General features: G+C 65.1%; 2 protein-coding genes across 4 annotated transcripts in view; one reads left to right on the plus strand and one right to left on the minus strand.

Moving 5' to 3' along the window:
* Positions 1-1,455, plus strand: part of COL6A2 (collagen type VI alpha 2 chain) — a 28,904-nt gene extending 27,449 nt beyond the window's left edge. Inside the window, 1 exon segment of the mRNA XM_045540853.1 lies at positions 375-1,455. Coding sequence (XP_045396809.1) covers positions 375-973 — 599 coding nt within the window. The 3' untranslated portion in view covers positions 974-1,455.
* A 4,428-nt stretch (positions 1,456-5,883) lies between these two features.
* FTCD (formimidoyltransferase cyclodeaminase) lies at positions 5,884-18,574 on the minus strand. Of its 3 annotated transcripts, none has more exons than XM_045540855.1 (14): positions 18,461-18,574; positions 17,487-17,637; positions 16,557-16,685; positions 15,933-16,021; positions 15,610-15,789; positions 14,236-14,373; positions 13,998-14,129; positions 11,235-11,296; positions 10,802-10,931; positions 10,447-10,608; positions 7,484-7,527; positions 7,131-7,269; positions 6,211-6,306; positions 5,884-6,066 (listed from the first exon to the last, which is right to left on the minus strand). In XM_045540855.1, the coding sequence occupies exons 1-14, from the start codon at positions 18,512-18,514 to the stop codon at positions 5,980-5,982; spliced, it is 1,593 nt and encodes a 530-aa protein (XP_045396811.1). In that variant the 5' UTR covers positions 18,515-18,574; the 3' UTR covers positions 5,884-5,979. The 3 variants fall into 3 exon arrangements, with proteins under 3 accessions (XP_045396811.1, XP_045396812.1, XP_045396810.1); XM_045540856.1 differs by having other exon boundaries at positions 10,862-10,931; positions 17,487-17,670; XM_045540854.1 differs by having other exon boundaries at positions 17,487-17,670.
* Positions 18,575-18,975: the final 401 nt, after the last annotated feature.

Consider the following 18,975-nt stretch of genomic DNA (forward strand, 5'->3'; position numbering starts at 1 on the left):
GGTCTGCGGGGGCCGCCCAGGCTGAGATGCACTTAGCGGGCAGAGCGCGGCCTCTGGCCTCTGACCGGTCTCTGACGCTCAGGTTTAGGAACGTGTCCTGGTAGGAGGACAAGCCAGGGTCTGGTGGCAGGTGCTTAGGGCCACGCTTCCAGTGTGGCCACGGCAGCTGCCCCACTGACGACCCCACACCCCACGCTGCCCCAGTGGACACCCCACCAGCAGCTACGGTGAAGACCCCAGAGCTTCGCCGTGGCCCCTGGGGTCCCGTGGGTGGGGTGCGAGTGAAGAGGGTGCGGGCGGGGGGCTTGGCTGGGCCGGCACCTGCTGCCGGGGTCCCCTCGAGCCCAGCCCGCACCCCACACGTGTCCCCGCAGAGCTGTACGTGGCGCAGTGCACACAGCGGCCCGTGGACATCGTCTTCCTGCTGGACGGCTCCGAGCGGCTGGGGGAGCAGAACTTCCACAAGGCCCGGCGCTTCGTGGAGGAGGTGTCGCGGCGGCTGACGCTGGCGCGCCGGGACGACGACCCGCTCAACGCGCGCGTGGCGCTGCTGCAGTACGGCGGCCAGGGCGAGCAGCAGGTGGCCTTCCCGCTGACCTCCAACCTCACGGTCATCCACGAGGCGCTGGAGGGCGCCCGCTACCTCAACTCCTTCTCGCACGTGGGCACGGGCATCGTGCACGCCATCAACAACATCGTGCGCAGTGCCCGCGGCGGGGCCCGCCGCCACGCCGAGCTGTCCTTCGTGTTCCTCACGGACGGCGTCACGGGCAACAACAGCCTGGAGGAGTCGGTGCACTCCATGCGCAAGCAGAACGTGGTGCCCACCGTGGTGGCCGTGGGAGGCGACGTGGACATGGACGTGCTCACCACCCTCAGCCTGGGTGACCGCGCAGCCATCTTCCGCGAGAGGGACTACGACAGCCTGGCGCAGCCTGGCTTCTTCGACAGGTTCATCCGGTGGATCTGTTAGCGCCCACCGCTGCCGCCACCCCGGCAGTCGGGCCCTGAGCCCCGCTCCCGCCCGCGGTGCTAACCAGACCCCCGCCCGGCGGTCCCGCCGGACTGCAGACTCAGGCCCGCCCGGAGAGCTCCGTGCGGGTGTGGGTGCAGCCTCACTAGGCGGGAAGCGGGGTGGGGGGGGTCTCTGCCCAGCCAAGGTCCCTCCCGTGAGGGCCCCGCGGCCCCCAGCAGCACTGGCCGCCCGCCCAGCCTCTCCTCCCCATCCTGCCCCACTGCCTGGGCTTCCCGAGGCCACATCCCGGCTCCGCCAGCCCCCAGCCCCTCCCCAGGCCCTCCCCAGGCCCCTGGGCCTCCGTGGCACTGGGTGTCCGCCCTGCAGCCTTCCGGAAGGCTCCCTGCCCGCCCGCACCTGCCCACCCCAAGCTCCCGCAGCAGGCCCTGGGGGTCCCTGCCAGGCACACGCCTCTCGATCCAATAAAGGCTTTGAACCCACCCACTTGCCCGCTCCCGAGCACCATGCCGGGCCCCCTCCTGCCTGGGTCTGCCCTCCCGCCTCCTCCCGCCCCCGAGGGGACGCTGCCTTCACACACCCGCAAGGCTGCTTGTGCCCCACGGCCCCTGAGCCCCCTGGCCCAGCTCTGCCCTGGTAGGGCCAGGTGTCAGCACCAGGCACTGGCCGCCCACACAGACCCCAGGCGTGTCGACTGGTCAGCCCTGGCCCTGGAATCCACCCGGCCAGTCGGCTCTGGGTGGAAAATGATGCCACTGATCAGTGACCCCTCCCTCTAACCCCAGCCTGGGCCACGGCACTTTCACAGTGCTCCGTGGCTTGCGTGAGGACATCTTGTGGGCAGACGGATGACAGGCAGGTAGGTAGACAGGTGACAAGTACACAGATGACAGGTAGGTAGGTAGTAGGTGACATTCAGACTCCCGGGTCCTTCAGGCTCACCCCTGGGAAGCGCCACACTGAGCCACAGGCGGGCCCTCGCCGTGTGGGGGGCGGGTTGGGCCGCCAGGACGAAGCAGCCCAGACTGGGCGGCTTAAGCAACAGGATGTGTCGTCTCGGCTCTGGCAGCCGAGGCCCGAGATCGGGGTGTCAGCGGCCGTGCCACAGGGGCCAGGGTCTGTGCCAGGCCTCCCTCCCGTCCCGGTAGCTCCTTGGCGTGTGGCAGCATCACTCCAGCCTTCACACGGCGTCCCCCTGCCAAACCAGTTTACCCTCAACAATGTCCCTGAACCACGGTCCCCTCACCAGGACCCTACACCTATGTTCTTTCACCAACATCCTCACATCAAAGTCACCAAACCAACGTCCCAACACCAGTGTCCACAAACCACTGTCATCTCAGCTATGTCCCTCAACAGTTTTCTCACCAGGGTCCGCTCATGAATGCCTCCACCCAAATGTTCTCTCAGGAACGTCCCCACACCAGCACTCCCCTCACCAACATGCCCTCAGAAAGATCTCCTCACCAACGTCTCCTCACCAGCGTCACCTCACCAACGTCCCCACAGCAATGTTCCCTCATGAACATCCCCACATAAATGTCCCTCACAAATGTCTTCTCACAAATCCCCACACCAACTTCCCTGAACCAAGGAACCCAACCAACTCCCCCTCACCAACATACCCATAGCAATGTCTCCTCACCAATGTCCCCATAGCCAGGTTTCCATACCACCATCCCCTCACCAATGTTTCCACACCAACGTCTTCACATCGGTGTCCCCTCAGCAATGTCCCTACGTTAACATTCCCCTCACCAATGTCCCCACAACTATCTCCCCACACCAACACTCTTTCAGCAATGTCCCCAAAGCAACATCCCCACCCCCACATCCCCTCACCAGTATCCTCCAAGCCACCGTCCCCTCACCAACATCCTCTCACCAATGTCCCTCACCAATATTCTCCAAGCCACCGTCCCCTCACCAACATCCTCTCACCAACGTCCCTCACCGTCCCCACACCAACATTCCCCTCACCGTGTTCTCACCAGCATTCCCCACACCAACATCCCCACGTTCAATGTCCTTACACCAAAGTCTCCACACCGATGTCCCCACACCCATGCCTGTGTGGTATCTCCGCACCAGGTGCCCTCACGGCTGTGCCCTCAGCCCTGTGCAGGGTGGCCGTGGGCAGCGTCCCCACCCTGCACAGTGCTGAGCAAGGAGGAAACGGCTCACACAGGGACAGTTTCAGGCTCACCTGGGCTTGTTCGCACCTCTGCTATTGGCCTCTTTTCATACAGGTGGGGACAGCGAAAACTCCACCCCCTTTTGGGACAATCGAATCCATTAGCTCTTTGCAAAAATGATCCGTTCCAACCACCTCATCCCACACACTCTTAGGGAATGTGCTGGAAGAAAGGGTTTCCATCTAAACCTTCCTCCCTTTCCTGCAGCATCCCAGAGGCCCCGTCTCCATTTCCGGTTAGAGGGCTGGAGGATTGGAGATGGGCCAGGATGGGGACAAGGAACAGGACACGGCGAGGCATGGGTCTCCTCTGCCCTCAGTCACGAGCGGGGCTCACGGAAAAAACTGGGCCTTAAGTTAGTGGCTCCTCACGGGGCTGCCTCCGACCGCCCTGGGCCCCCCCCAGGTTCCTAGGGATGGAGCCTCGCTGGGCAAGAGGTCTGGGACCTGCATCCCTGACTGGGCCACGGTGAGGGACCCCAGCAGCCCAGCTGACCCTCCCCCGGGGCGTCTCTGTGCCTCACCCACCGGCAAACATTTCCTTCTCGGTGCCAGTCACCGACTGCAGGACACACTCCCCCGAGGTTCAGAGAGGGTCCTCACCAGACGCCAACCTCCTCCCCAAGGACCCCAGGGCTACAGGAACCGCCACTCCCTTCCTGCCCCAGAAGCCCACCTGCCCACACCCGGCAGGGCTGGGCGTCCTGGGGAGGCGGGACCATCAGCAGGGGCTCCTGCCCAGGCCCCAGCCCTCGAGGAACAGGGGCCAGAGCCCCACGCTGGGGCAGTTTCTGCACCAGCCAGCAGCCCCGGGCACCCGCCAGACCCCACAGCCCCCAACTCTCCAGGCGCTCGGTCTGCCCCCTCAGAGCTCCACTAGCCCCACACCCAGCACCTGCCGTGGTGCCTGGGGACCCACGCCCGGCTCAAGGCCACCAGCCATGGTCAGGCCATAGCAGGAACTCGGGGGCTGCATGCACGCATGGGAGGACCCTCCCCACATGCTCTGTGGGACGACCAATCACTGCCTGTGGGGACCAGCGTGCAAGGGGGCACAGCCACACCCCTGAGCCTGTGAGCTCCTGACAGCCCCCATGGAGATGCACAGGAGCAGCCCTCGGGGCCAGCAGGGCCACAGGACCCCTGGGTCTCTCAGAGCTGCTGTCCCTTCCCAGGCAAGGGATCCTGCAGGGGGACATGGGACCACCCAGTCCTTCGCTGGCCAGACTCCGCCCACCCAGAAGCTCCGGCCTCAAGCATGCCAGGCCCTGCCCCCAGGTCAGCCCTGGGAAACATCTGCAGAGATGACCTTTGCCCTCTGCCTCGGGCAGGGGCCGGGCCGGCTGGGGCTGCAGAGAAGGGAGGCGGGACGCCAGCAGGAGCCGGCACTGGGGCCGGGCCCAGCTGCAAGTGGCCTCGTTGTGGCCGCAGCCCTGAGTCTCACTGGCTGGTCTGTGGTGCGGGGGCTGTGGTGGCCGGTCGCAGGAGTGACAGGGAGCGCGGCACACGCCTGGGAGGCCGGCACTGTGGCCCTGGGCGCCCACCGACCTGCCACGCACCGGGGGCAGGGCCGAGGAGGACGGGAGCAAAGGCAGCCGGGACCTTGACCACGTGCCCAGGGTCACTGCCGGAGCCCGCGGTGCCCCTGGCGTCCGTGCACACGCGCAAGCGCACACAGACGGGCACGGACACCACAGTGCGCAAGGCTTGCTCACGCACACGTGTGCGCCCTCACACGCAAGCTGTTCCTGTTAACAAGACGGCTGGCTTTCCTCACTGCCCTTCGTGGAGGCCCCGCGGCAGATCCGCCTCCTCCTCTCGCCCTGCGCAGCCGCGGCATCGCCCTCCGGGCCGGGCTGGGCGGTTTGGCTTTCAGGGTCGTCTGCAGCTCCCGAGACTGACCCTGGCACCCCCGGCCTGCTCTGGCTGCCGGATGTTTCTTCCCTCCAGGGGGATTCTTGCCTCTACCTTGGGTGACGATGTCCTTTTCCAGAAACAAGTGTTTTAAATTTTCAGACGCTAAACTCTTTCCTATAAGGAAGGCATTTGGGGCTCTGCTGTGCTTAAGGACATACTCCCCAAATTAACATCCTGTTGTCTAGGAAGCACACTCACGCTTCCTGGTTTTGTTTGCATGTAGCAGCCCGAGTGCAGTAACTGGGGCTGCAGTGATAACTCCACGGAGAAGTTTCTCTGAAGGGGAGGGGCGGGGGGGCCCTGCGGAGGGGCCAGGAGGATGGGACGGTGCCGCCCTCGCTGCTCACGGCCCTTCCGTGCGCCGAGCTCCTCCTGGGGCTGGATGTCCTGCCTTTCCCCGTGGGGCTGTGTCCGGGCACAGCCCAGAGCCCCTCCCTCGGCTGGGGGCCACATCCCCCAAGGCCACACTGGCCGAGGTGCCGCAGCTCCTGGGACCCTCGGGCCCCGCTGCCCCTGGGCTGTGCCCACGTGTCTGTGGGGCCAGCGCTGGGCCCGGTCCCCGCACGCCCGCCCGTTCCCTCCAGCTCCCACGGTCTGCCGACCTCGGGGCCCTGTCCCTGCCCCAAGGCCCCGGGCTCAGGCCGCGGCCCTGCCCCCAAACCCCAAGCACACTACGCAGGTTTGTGTCGAGACTTTACTGGCCGCCGCAGGTGACCGAGGAGCGCCCAGCCCTGCCAGCACCCCCAGTGGGGACAGGCCCCCCAGCTCCCCCACCCTGGCAGTGGCCTCGTGTGTCCTCTGGGCCCCACAGGGACAAGCTGTGTCCTGACACGCGAGGACAGCCGGCCCTCACCCCACCGCACGGGGCTGCAGAGCCCAGCATGGCCTCGTGGCGTCACTCCCGCCGGGCCTCCAGGCGGTCCAGCACCAGCGCAGCCTGGGTCTTGGCTTCCTGCAGGAGGCTGGAAATGCGCCGGTGGACCTGGGGGACATGTGGGGGTCCCGGTCACCGCCCTGCACCCGCCAGGCGGCACCTCGGCCCGCGCTGCCCACCCGCTGCCATGCCAGTCGGCCGCCCCACGTCTGCCAGCCCAGGCCCCGGGCACTGCACCCGCCACCCACTCACCTGGTCCTTAAACGCCTCGTCGGTGACGTCCTTGAGGTTGACGAGCACGTTGAAGTACGCCCCGAACACGCCCGTCTCCAGGGCTTTGGCCGCCACCTGCAAAGACCAGGGAGGGGACTCACGACGGCGGGGCCTGGTCGGCCGAGGCTCAGCAACCTGGGGCGGCCTGGGGTCCCTCTGAGGGGCTACGGTGGGGCCGGGTCAGGGCAGCTGAGGGGCGGCGGGCCCCGTTCTCCACACAAGGAGCCCCAGCGCGGCCGTGCACGCCCCACAGAGGGAGCTGGCTCTGGTGACAAGTTTCCCTGGACTTCTCAGTTCTCCACCACTGGGCTTAGAAAAGGAAACCCCCTCTTATCCGAGCAGGCTCCGCCTCCCAGGAGGCCTGGGCGTGGCTGCACCCCTGTTCTCTGACACGTCAGGAGCCGGGTCCACCCTCCAGAGACTCGGTCCTCCCTTCCAGGCCCCGCCCAGGGCCTCTTCCTGGGGACAGAGGGGACACTTCTCTGGGGCCTCAGGACCAGACACTGGAAAGCAGGTGCCTTTCACGGGGTCTCGGGGTGGCCGCAGGGGGCACAGGGCCCCCAGGCTCCGTCCCGTGTCCAGCCTGGCCGTGCCTGTCCCCGGGCCACAGCGCCCATCAGTGGGACATGCACCCACGTCCATGCTGCCTCGGCGCCGTCAGAGCAGGGGGTGGGGTGAGGGGTCCTGGGCTGGGCCGCGTGTACAGGGTCAGGACACACTCTGCAGACACGTCTGGGTCTCTGCCTGTCGGTGCTACCTCAGACAGGGTCTTCAGACAAGCCGGCCCCGCCAGAGCAGGCCGAGGCCACCCGAGAGGGGCCCGTGAGGCGAGGTCCCCAGGCCCGGCTGAGCCCAACACACAGCCGTCGGCTCCCTCCCGCTGGGGCCCCTGGCCGTACCTGCAGGTCCGACCGGCAGGCCAGGTTCCCGCACAAGGCCAGCTCCCGCAGCGCCGGCCACAGCGAGGCCACCGTCTCCGCCAGCGCCAGGGGCACAGAGACCGCCTGCCTCAGCCCCTCCTGCAGGGCGGCCGCGCGCCTGGAAGGGGCAGAGCCGGTCAGAGCCCGGGCGCCGCACCCCGCCCCGCCAGGCCTGAGCAGACGAACCGAGGAGGGGACGGCAGGAAAATCGCTCAGGAACCACAGACAGCCCAGGCACTGGAATGGCAGAGGCCACCACGGCGTCTGAACGGCCCTGACCCTGGCCACCAGCTCCCCAGACACAGAGGCCCCACGGCCACTGCTGGACTCACCTGTCCCTGTCCTCAGGTGTGTCCTTGGGCAGCTTCATCGCCTCCTGCCAGAAAAGGACACAGAAAGACACCGGGCAAGTGATCATGAGGGAGGACTGTGTCCTGGTCCACGCAGCAGAGCCTGGGTGGGTGCGGGGCAGCCGGCAGCGGGGCCTATTCACCGCCCCAGTTGGCGCTGCCCACTCGGCGGCCTGGTCGAGGGGCCACACTCCCGCAGGATGCGCCGTGGGGAACGGGGTGGAGCTGCTGCTGGGACCCGGGGTCTGCAGCCCTCGTGTAGCTGGTGGGGGCACAGGGGCCTCTGGGGTGGTCAGAGACTGGGTAGGGGCATGGGGAGGAGGCAGGCGGCCCCCTCGGGGGCCCTTGTTTCCAGATAAGGAGACTGAGGGTCCGGGAGGTGCCCTGAATCCTCACAACCTGCAGGAGAGAGTGCTCGGGCGGCCTCCCCACAGCGCCAGGCTCCTCCTGCACCAACCTCACTTTGAAAGTAACGCAGTAGCATCGTCCCCCAGGTCTGGGTGTAAGAGCTCAGCCTTTGCGGAAGGAGAAACGGCAAACTGCAAAACCCCCCCGCCCCAGCCACCACCTTCTCCCTCGGGGTCCCCTTGGGGTTGTGGCTTCACAGCTCGGGCCTCAGACCCCACCGGCAGTGAGCCCACCGGGTCCGCACACCCGGCCACCTCATCACCTGCAGCCCGCACCCACCCCAGCCACCTACAGGACAGGGCAGGGGGAGGGCGGGGATGTGCCTGCTCTTGTTCTGGAATATTCAGCCAAATCTGTGCCCAAAAGTTGCCATCAACGGCCCTTCCCCCGCCATGGAAGAGAGAAGACCCCTGAGCCCGACCAGAACTGGCTCTGCCCCCGTTCTAGCAACTGCAACTGATGAGCAGAAATTCCCTCCTCCTCCCACAACGAGTGGGGTCTCCCGGCTGCGTCTCCGTGGCTGCACACCTCTCCCGCATCCTCTGCACGTGGGCTTGTGGGTGTGCAGCAGGTGCGTGCGCCGTGGGACGGCCATCGGGGACGGGGCAGACCGGCCGGGCGTCACTACGCAGATCTTGGCCGAGCCTGCCTCTCACGCGGCCAGTGACTGCACACCTGTCAGTTTTGTTCCCTGTGACGTACTGTGAGGTTGGTGGTCTTGGTGAGAGAGGGACACAGACAGCTTTTCCTTCCATCTGGAAATTACTTATGTATTCGGTGCAGCACAAGGATGTTCCGGAAGTCCCTCTCCTCGCTGCTCCCGGGAGTGCGGCCGAGTCGGCGCTTTCCTCCCTCACGCTCGCGGGTGGTTATTGATACCTGGCTTTGATCTCGCCGTTTGATTTATGTTTCCTCTAAACCACACATCTTTTCTGTTCGTTTTTATTTTTCTTCCCTGCCTTTTGATTAAATTTTCATTTATGTACCTTTCCCCCTACTTGTTTTCTAATCATTACCTTATTTCTTTGAAAATTTCTAAAGTTAGGGTTGTCCCTAAATTTTCAATCTTTATGTTGAAGCTGATGCTTCACTCTAGGCGCCTGTCCAAGCCTCACGTTCACCAGACCACGAAAGTCCAGAACACGTAACCTGGGCCCGGGGAGGCCCTTTAAGCTGTGGCACGAGACACAGAAAAGATAAAATGAAAGACTGACGTGTTGAAAGACATAAAGATGAAAAGTCCTTGTTGTCAGAAGCCACCACAAGCAACGTCCAAAGAAAAACAACAAACTCGGGGAAAACTGAGCCCAGAACGCAGAGAACAAGGCCTGACTCTCCTGCATGACACAGTGCCACACAGCAGTGCGGAAAAGCCCTCAGAGAAACCTGAGAGAAAAGGGGCAAAACGTCTCCACCGGACACCTCACTACAACGGGAATGAAAACTGCTGTCACACGTATGACAATGTGAGAGCAAAGCGCAAGTCCGTCTGCCGCCGTCGCGTGGGAAAGGGGAGAGCGGGCGTCGCGACTGCTCCAGGCAGGAGACAAACGCTGCGCGGGGCGCAGGGGCCAGGCCCGGGCACAGACTGCTGCCTGTCTCAATTCTGAGCCTCCTGAAAGATTTACCTATTTTAAAAAGCAAATAAATGAAACAAACTTTAAAACATGACTGCAAAAAGGTGATAGATGTCTACACCCTCCGAACAGGACAGGGCTTCCACTCTGGTGGTCACTCCGGGTGTCACCAGCACTCAGGGAGGCCCGGCCGTCACCGTGGGGGTCTGTCTTCTCATGTGAAGTGTGCGGGGCAGAGCCCACAAGGCCGGCCTTCCTTCCTCACGCGGCCTCACAGGACAGACGGCTCCTGTCCCTGAGGCCTCCTGGCTTCGTGTCTCCCACAGCTGCCGCAGCGCGGGGAGGGGGGGGGGCCTCCTCGGCCTGCTCCTGGGTCCTGGGTCCCAGCTCACATGCCACCAGCTCTGTCTCTCTCAGTCTCTGTCTCTGTTTTCGTGTCTGTCTCTCTGTCTGTCTCTTTGTCTGACTCTATGTCTCTCTGTCTCTGTCTCTCCCATGCCCCCTCTCTGGTCTGGAACCCTCGGACACAGCTGGGCTTTCTGCCCTGGGCTGGAGGCAGCTCCCTGCTGGGCGCCCTGGGGCTGACCCTGCACTGGGTTCTTTCGAGTGGGTTTTCCATTCCTGCCTCCTTTTTCGTTTTATGGCTCAAACGTCTTCTCTACCTCTCCGAGACCACTAATCACCAGCATTTTCTTTCGAGGTTCCTCTCAATCTCTCCGTGGAAGGTGCAGGACCCAAGGGAGCCAGGCTGCTGGGAGGGGCCCACTGTCCCGGCCCAGCCCCCGCCCGGCCCGAGTCAGGGGTCTGCATGGCCCAAAGAGGGGCGGCCAGGTGCCCCCAGCCACTGGTCTCCGGCTACCGGTGCTCAGGCAGCTCCACGTCCACTCAGGCCTGGGCAGGGGTCGCTGTCCGCAGGGTGGGCCCGGGGCTGGGGGGAGCCCCGCAGCGTCCCGCACTCACCAGGTAGGAGGCGAAGGCCTGGGCGTCGGCGTCCACCAGCGCGGTCAGCTCGGCCGCCGCGGCGTGGAAGGGCGGGATCAAGCGCCGCATGGCCGCGTCCAGGTGCTCGAACTGGCGGCGCCCGTAGGTCATCAGGCCGACCATGGAGGCCAGCGCCGCGCCCTGGGCGAGGGGCGAGCTGTGGGGCCGCGGCGACACCGGCCAGGCGCCCAGGCAACAGCAGCGGGGTCCCGCATGGGGGTCCCGCAGTGGGGTCCCACCGCACGGGGTTCCGCGGTGGGGTCGTGCACGGGAACCCGCCGCAGGGGGGTCCCGCAGTGGGGTCCCGTCGCGCCCCTCCCCCGACCCCGCTCACCAGGGCCGCAGCCGCCGCCGCCACGGAGCCGCCCCCGGGGACCGCGGAGCGCGCGCCCACCTCGCGGACGAAGGCGCACAGGGACTTGTCCACCAGGCTCCGCTCGGGCTTCCGGTCGGGGACCAGGTACCTGCGGGGTCGGCGTGGCTCAGCGGCCGGTCACAGGGGTCCTCCTAGGCTCACCGCGGGGGGCAGAGCGGGACGCGGGCAGGCGGTGACCCCCAGGGGTTCAGTGAGGGCGCAGAGGCCTGGCAGGGGTCTCACTGCGTCCCCCATCCCCCAGACCCAGGCTTGGCACAAGGCACCGGCTCAGAGAGGACCCAGCCAGGCTTGGGGGGGTCGAGGCGGGAGGAGGGGTGCGGGGGAGGGAAGGAGGACGGGAGGGGGTGGGGCAGGGGTCCTGGGCCAGGGTGGGGGAGGGGCGGGGGCTCACTCGATGACCCGCTCCTCAGGGTGGAAGGGGGACAGGGAGTCCAGGCCCAGCCGGTTCACCACCTGGAAAGGGGGCACGGGGGACATGGCCTCAGCCCACAGGGACCGCACTGCCTGAGCAGGTTGGGCCTTTTTGTGGGGAGTGGGCTGTATGGGGCAGGGGCTCCCCGAGGAGCCTCACCCAGCCTGGGGTGCACAGGCACCCATCCTCCAGTTAGCCCATGGGGAAACTGAGGCTCAGAGACAAGAGTTGCCCACTCGCATCCCTCATCCTTGTCCCACAGACCACAGCATGCTCGCCCATCATTGAAACAAGCCAACAAAAATGGCCTCTTTGGACAGGATTTTAATAGTTCAGGTGCCAATGTCTCTCCAGTTCTTAAAGTCTGGGAATGGCCCAGATTCACCTAAACCTAAAACTTGAATGTGAGGAAAAGCGAATTTTACCTAAAGTCAAAATAAAGCTGTAACAATCCCATTTAAGATTAGAATCCATTCTGCCAAAAGCCATCCAGAACGCCTCTGCCACAGGCCAACCGCGGGCCGTGCGGCCCGTCCGTGGGGGGGGAGAGGGGGAGAGTCCCACTGGGGACCAGACCGCGGGAGGCGAAGGTGCCCCGAGTGGGGCTGCAGAATCAGCGGGAAGCCAGACCCCCCGGCAGAAAACTCAGAAAGATAAATAGAATTTTTAAAATTAAATTCATGGCTAAGTTGGCAGAGAGTAAAGGAGATCATTTGAGGCCAGGAGTGACCAGAAAGGTGAGTCCGGAAAGGCCTGCTGGCCTGAAGCTGGGTGTTCTGGGGACAGCTGAGCCCCTCGGCAGCCCCTGGACCATGACTTCAAAGAGTGGGGCCAGACTGGAGGCCCCTGGAGGAGACTCCCCAAGGTGCATTAGGAAAAACACCCACCAGAGGAATTAACAGGGACACTTCCCAGTCCCTGCCTTCCTTCTGGACGAAACAGGAGAAAGAATGTCTCCTGGGAATTCCTAATCTCAAGCCAGAGCCGCCTGCGGAGTGCCAAAGCTCGAAGCAAAAAGCTCAGTTTCAAGTGTTCCTGTGCCGTGGCGTCCCGGGCACCTGAGATAAACTTTGGAGGAGGAAACGTAGACCTGGGTGCCCAAGAATCACCGTAGACAGAACCCCAGAACCTGCACTCACAATAAAAATCCCAGCACACACGAGGACACAAGCCACCGTGCGAGTGAGAAGAAACGACAACTTGCAAACCAGACCTTCCGAGACTGCAGACATAAGAACCTCCAGGTAAAAAATATAAAATAATATGTTGAAAAATAGAAAAGAGCAGCAAACATGTTAATAAGGTGGAAGTCAATGTGGGAGAAGTGAAAGCTTCCTACAGAGAAGGGATGAAGTTAGAAAATTGTCACTGGCTGCTAAAACTGTGGCTGCAATTTCAATAGATAAACAGCGATTTATCCACCTGTTAAATACCTTAAATACCCTAAAGTACCTCCCACAGGGTATTTATTAATCACAAAAGGGAAAAGAGGGAACAGCCCTGGATGAGGTCACCACCCTGCCAGAGTGGGCAAAGCCGTGCCTGGTGCCCCGTGGACACAACGTCACCTGTGCTGTTCCTGCCAAAAATGCATGACCACATCCAGACACAAGCAGCACCAGACCAGTCCCCACTGAGGGACACTGTACAAAACAGCTAGCCTGTACTTTTAAAGTCTGTCAGGGTCAATGAAGGACAAAGAAGACTGAGGAACGGTTCCAGGTTAAAGGGGATAAAAGATGTGACTCAGTGCACTGCGTCCTGCAAATGCTTCGTGGCGGGAGGATAAACGTCTACGATGGAGCTTCCTGGGACACTGATGCACTTCGATGATGGTCTGAAAATCATTAGATACTAGATTATATTAATGATGAGTTTCCTCGTTCTGATACTTGTACCGTAGTGATGTGAGAGAATATCCTTGTTCTCAAGAAACACACCCTGAATGTGCGGGGCACGGTGGCTCACGCCTGTCGTCCCAACTACTGGGAGGCCGAGATGGGACAATCGCTTGAGCCCAGGAGCTCAAGTCCAGCCTGGGCAACACAGCAAGACCCCGTCTCAAAAAACAAAACAAAACAGAAATACACTCTAAACAAATTAAGGGTACGTTGTCTTCCATCCACTTCCAAATGGTCCAGAAAAAAGTACATGAAGTGCCTCAGAAAGGCCTTGCGTGAAAGTACAGAGGACACCTCTGCAAACACAGCCACACCCAGGGCAGGACCTGAGCCCAGACAGGAGCCAGGTGTGGAGGTATTCAAGGCACAGGGGTCCACGAGACAAGCAGAACCACCTTCTACAAGAGCCGGTCTGGGGACAAGGACCTACGTGCCCCAGACAGACACCTCAGACCCGTAAGCCCTCAGGCCCAGTGGGGGGAGGGGAGAGGAGCCCGACGGAGGGGGCTCACGTCCTTCCACGGGAGCGTGGCTGGCCCAGGGGGAAGGCCCTGCAGAAGGGTGTGCCGCCCTCTCCGTGCAAGTTTTAGAAGTGAACATATGGGTCACAGAGAAAACCTCAATAAGGTCCCCAAAATGAAAATAAAAATTGAAAATCTCATCTTCCAAACACAACTCAATAGGACAAAGGAGCAAGGAGAGGAGGGAGAGGGAGGCCGGCAGCGGGTGGGGTGCAGGCTGGGCGCGAGCCTGGGCACCCCAGACCTCTCCGGAAACACAGCGCTTCCCCCCCCCCACGGCCCTGCGCCCGCCGCACCCCTCCCCCGAGAGCCCGGCCCACCAGCCTGACGCGGTGCTCCTCCTCCAGCACAAAGAGGTTCTCCCTGTCGCAGTAGAAGGCGGCCGCGTCCAGCAAGGCCTTCAGGGGCACCAGGCCCACCAGCTGCGAGCCCACCACGGGGAGGCTCAGGGCCTGCCGGGGCACAGGCGGCGTCAACACAGGTGGCCGGGCTGGGGCTCGAGCATGTCCCTGGGGGCACCTGCCCTGCACCCCACTGGGACGGCAGTGCCCTGCTGGCCTGTGCTTCTCTGCAGGTCTCCTCGTAGACCGTGTGCAGCGCCGTGACCTCCAAGTCCAGAAGGTTCGTGGACACCTGAGCCAGGTTCTTCTCATCCAGGTACCAGCCGATGGCCTGAACCTTCTTCAGACGTCCCGGCTGCAGAGGAAAAGCGTTTCCCAGCCTGGGCCGAGAAGCTCACAGGCCAGGGTGACCGGGGTGGTCTCTGGAGGGTCAGCCTGCGGATTCTGTGGCTCTTCTCCCCCACCCCCCAGAGCTGGCTGGGGAGGGGCAGGGAGAGGCCCCGCCCACCACAGGGAAACTGAGGCCCAAGGGTCAGGCACTAGGATGCCCAGAGGCCGTGCGGACACGGAGGTGTGGGGCCGGCCAGGGTCCCACCTGCTCACCCAGAGATGCCCCTCAGCCCCTCATTCCTGGGGTGACTGAGTCCACATGAGGGAGACCTTGGACACTGCCTTCAGCCCGGGCCCAGAAAAGGATTTGGAGGTCTCTTTGCTTTTGTGTTGTGCTTACAGACAGCTGAGTCTACGGCGGCAGGGGGACAGCTGCGGACCCTGGGGGCACCTGAGGGCACCTGGGCTCAGGCAGCAGCTGCCTCCCCACTACTGGGGAGACGCTACAGTGTCAACAGGTCCAGCCCTGCCCCTGTGGGAAACCCCCCTAAAGCAAGTGCTCCCCGATTTCAGACATCGGACCCTCAAGCGGGGCCTCTCCTGCAGGGCGTGGACGCTGGGGCCAGGGTGGTGTCAGGTCGGAGGCTGAGCCCTGTAGGGCCAGCGACCTGTCCACACCACGTCACAGGCTCCTGGGTGACACTCTCTGTGCCACTATCTTGCTTGAGGGCTCAGCCTCGGACCCCACCCCCAGGGCCCCTAGGGGTTCCATGGGGTCAGCGCTGAGCACGACCCCACTGCTCACCTGGCCCTGCCCAGGGCCCCGCCCCTGATCACCTGGCCCTGCCCAGGGCCCCACCCCTGCTCCCTGGCCCTGCCCACAGCCCCGCCCCTGCTCACCTGCCCTGCTCACAGCCCCACCCCTGCTCACCTGCCCTGCCCACGGCCCCGCCCCTGCTCACCTGCCCTGCCCTGCCCCTGCTCACCTGGCCCTGCCCACGGCCCTGCCCCTGCTCACCTGGCCCTGCCCACGGCCCCGCCCTTGCTCACCTGGCCCTGCCCACAGCCCTGCCCCTGCTTACCTGCCCCTGCTCACCTGGCCCTGCCCACAGCCCCGCCCCTGCTCACCTGCCCTGCCCACGGCCCCGCCCCTGCTCACCTGCCCTGCCCTGCCCCTGCTCACCTGGCCCTGCCCATGGCCCCGCCCCTGCTTATCTGGCCCTGCCCACAAATCCACCCCTGCTCACCTGCCCCTGCTCACCTGGCCCTGCCCACGGCCCTGCTCCCGCAGGTTGAGGGCGATGCGGTGGGCCTGCTCCTTGGTGCTCAGCAAGTTGACGTTGAATGCGATGAGGAACTTCCGTGCCCCCGTGGCGGTTGCCCCCCAGCTGGGGATGAAGGAGCTGGGGCCAAAGTCAGGCGCCCACTCGGCCTGCTTGAGCTGCAGGGAAGTTCACCCCAGGTGAGGTGTCCCCTACAGGAGGGGTGGCCCCCACTGGGGTCTGGGGAGGGCCCAGGCCCGCCCACCCCTGCCAGGAGAAGGGGGCAGGGCCCAGCCCCAGGCCCCCACCCACGGGGCGGCACCTTCTCGGGGAGGGCCTCGTACTCCCCTGCCCGGATGGCGGGCAGGCTCCTGCGGCTGGCCGTCCGTGCCGCCTCCCCGTACAGGAACACTGCAAGCGGACCCCACCGTGAGGCTGACCCTGGGGACAGGCCCCCGCAGCGCCAGCTCCCCGCGGACGGCAGTGTGGCCGGTTCCCCACCCCTGCTCAGATGCCACTGAAAAGGCCACACGACTGGGAGGGTTGGGACCCAACGTGGGGGACGCTAATGGCAGGATCCTCGAGTCTCTCTTTAACATGTGTTTTCATTGTGGGATAAACGTGGCCACACAAGGAGGGACGGAGAAAAGAACATAACCCGAAAAGCCCAGACGCAGGTGTTCAGCTGTCCCCACCTCACACTGCAGCCTGTGTGGCCCTGGTGGCCGGGCCTGGATTTTGCTGAGGGACGGCTCGTTCCCACCCACCCGCCAGCCCCCACGGGTGGACACGCTTTTCCCAGCTCGTCTCCCTGTGACCCGTATCGTTTTCTTGATCTAGTTAATTCTCCGGAGTGGAACTGTTCTATTGCAGGGGTTGTGGGTTTCTAAGGCCGGGAGGCGGTGGGGGGGACCGGGGACTGGGGACCGGGGACCTGAGGGCACACCTGGCACGTGCAGCTCCTCCGCCAGCCGCTGGCCAAAGGCCTCCGCGCAGAGCACACACTCGTCCATGCCGACGCCCCGCACGGGGACGAAGGGGCAGACGTCCAGGGCCCCCATGCGCGGGTGCTCCCCTGCGGGCGGGGCGGGGTGGGCACAGGCTCCTCTGTCCTCGGCCCCAGCTGCTCTCGCCGCCTCAGCGAGGGGCCGGCCCTGCTCCCCCCAGCTGCCGCAGACGCCGACAGCGCCCCAGTGGGTGTCTGGGGACCGACCCCACGGCCAGCCTGGAGCGGCCTGAAGACCCAGGGGGAGTCTGGCACCTGTGGTAGAAACCCTCCTCCTCCCGACAGTCAAAAGGAACTTCCCAGGGGCCGCCAAGCTGGACGCTGGGCTCTCAGGGCGTCCTGGCCGGCCGGAAGCGGCAGGTTTGGGCCGTGGTCACCGCCCCACCCCTCCCCGGCAGCGCGGAACCCAGACCGCGCTCACGGCATTCAGAGGCTGGCGATGCCTCCGCCGCGGTCAGGCCCAGCCTCGGGCGACCCCCCAGATGACCGGCTGCCCGGTCCCCTGCCGGCCCCGCCCCCACTGCCCGCACGGGCTGCCGTTCACCACCCAGGTCGATTGTGAATCCCTCCACGTCGCCGGGCAAAGACCCTGGCCTTCGGGCCTGCTGTGTGTCCGCAGACCTTTGACCCTGCCCGCCCCCGCTGGTGTTTGGCTGTAGGCTCCGGCACCCTCGCCCCAGGGGCCTGCTCAGAGGCTGGCTGGGTGCGGGGAGGCCCCACCTGGCCATGGAGGTCGGGGTTAGGGGCAAACTGCAGCCACACCTGGGGCAGCCCTGCGGACAGCACCCCCCCAGCCCCCGCCCTGGGCCCTCCTGTCCCCCAACACCCCTGGACGAGGGTCAGGGCCCCCCACCCGCAGCCCAGCCTCACCTCGGTGCCGGCTCATGTCGATGAGCCGCCAGGCCACCCGGGCGGCGCTGAGGGCCCCCTCCACCACGCGGTCCGGCGGCCCCACGAAGGTGTAGACGGTGCGGTTGGTGGAGGGGCCGGCGTCCACGTCCAGCAGCGTGCAGCCCGGGGTCTGCGAGATGGCCTGGGAGATGGCCTCGATGACCTGGGGACAAGCCCGGCCCACGCCTGAGCTTCCCCATGGGGAGGGCGGGAAGGGGCTTCGCAGGTGGTGGCCGCCCACGGAACGGGCCTGGGAGTCCCACAGAGCGTGAGCCCCAGCCCAGGAGCTGGCACTCGGCAGCCCGGGTCACCCGGCCGGCCCGGCCACGCAGGCCCACACGGCCACACGTGGGGCGGCAGGGAGGGCCGCAGGGAGGGTGGCAGGCGGAGCCCTCGGGAGAGACTGCCCGGGGGGCGGCGGCTGAGAGAAGGGGACACAAGCCAAGGCCACAGAGCCAGGCCCAGCCCCCACGCGGGGGGCAGAGGGCCAGGGTGGGGGAGGGGCCTGAAGGGCCTGGAACCTTCCGGCGCAGCACGGCTCAGCCCCCACCCTGTCCGGGGCTGGGTGGCCCCCGAACCTCTCTGCGCTGTCTCTTCCAGATAAGTGGGAGGCGACAGCACCTGCCTCCTAGGCTGCAGCCTGGGAGCCACACACTCGGGGGACTTGCAAGCAGCCTTTTGGGTGGGTCCTCGACGGGCCCGTTCTCAGAGGAGAGCACCGAGACCAAGGGGTCCACCGAAGCCCCACCGGAAGCCCCCGAGAGGTCCCTGGGCCCACCACCAGCCCTGCAGTCCCACCCACTCCACGTCAGCCACTGCCGCGTCCCCTCCACCGTGGGCACCTGGGACCAACAGGGAGCGGCTCCGTGGGGGGAGCCCTCCCCCACCACACTCCCTTCTCCTCGGCCCCGGCCAGCCCCCCGGAAGCTCGGCCAGCCCCGTGGGGGCCTCACCTCCTGGCTGTTCCCCTCCGAGAAGTTGGGGACACACTCCACCAGCTGGGACATGGCTGGCGCGGGGTCCGGAGCTCCTCTCGGGCAGACAGTGGGAAGCGGCTGCGGCCTCCTCGCCGCACCGGGGCTTTATGTGCCCGGCAGCACCTCCCCGCCGGCTTCTCATTAACCAGCAGTCCCCCTTCTCATTAACCAGCAAACAGGGCGGACGCGGCCGCCCCCCAGGGCCAGGAGGGGCGGCTCCACCACCAGGTGCGGCCCCAGGAAGGCGCAAGAGCGAGGGGCCCGGGCTGGGGCTGCCTGGCGGGGACCCCGGGAGGCCCTGGCGGGGGGGTGAAGTCCCCCCGGCTACCACCAAGGGCCACCGGGCGACCCTGTGGGTGACCCTCCGTGTGACCCTGCACGCAGCCGTCAGGGGCCTCGAGAGGAGGGTGAGCCCCACTCGGCAGAGGTGGCCCAGGCAGGCAGGAGGGCGTGCGGGGCGGGTGTGCTCCGGGGGTGCGTGTGTCTGTGGC

The sequence above is a fragment of the Lemur catta genome, chromosome 1 (assembly GCF_020740605.2).
Source record: "Lemur catta isolate mLemCat1 chromosome 1, mLemCat1.pri, whole genome shotgun sequence".
Lineage (NCBI taxonomy): Eukaryota > Metazoa > Chordata > Mammalia > Primates > Lemuridae > Lemur > Lemur catta.

What these genes read in the sequence shown, in the direction of transcription:
- FTCD (XM_045540854.1), bottom strand. Translation starts at nt 18,514, where the DNA reads ATGTCCCAGCTGGTGGAGTGTGTCCCCAACTTCTCGGAGGGGAACAGC. An exon ending in ACGAGGCCCTCCCCGAGAAG is followed by an intron (nt 15,790 to 15,932) that starts GTGCCGCCCCGT and finishes ACTTCCCTGCAG; the next exon opens with CTCAAGCAGGCCGAGTGGGC. An exon ending in ACACCTGAGGACAGGGACAG is followed by an intron (nt 7,270 to 7,483) that starts GTGAGTCCAGCA and finishes TGCCCCTTCCAG; the next exon opens with GCGCGCGGCCGCCCTGCAGG.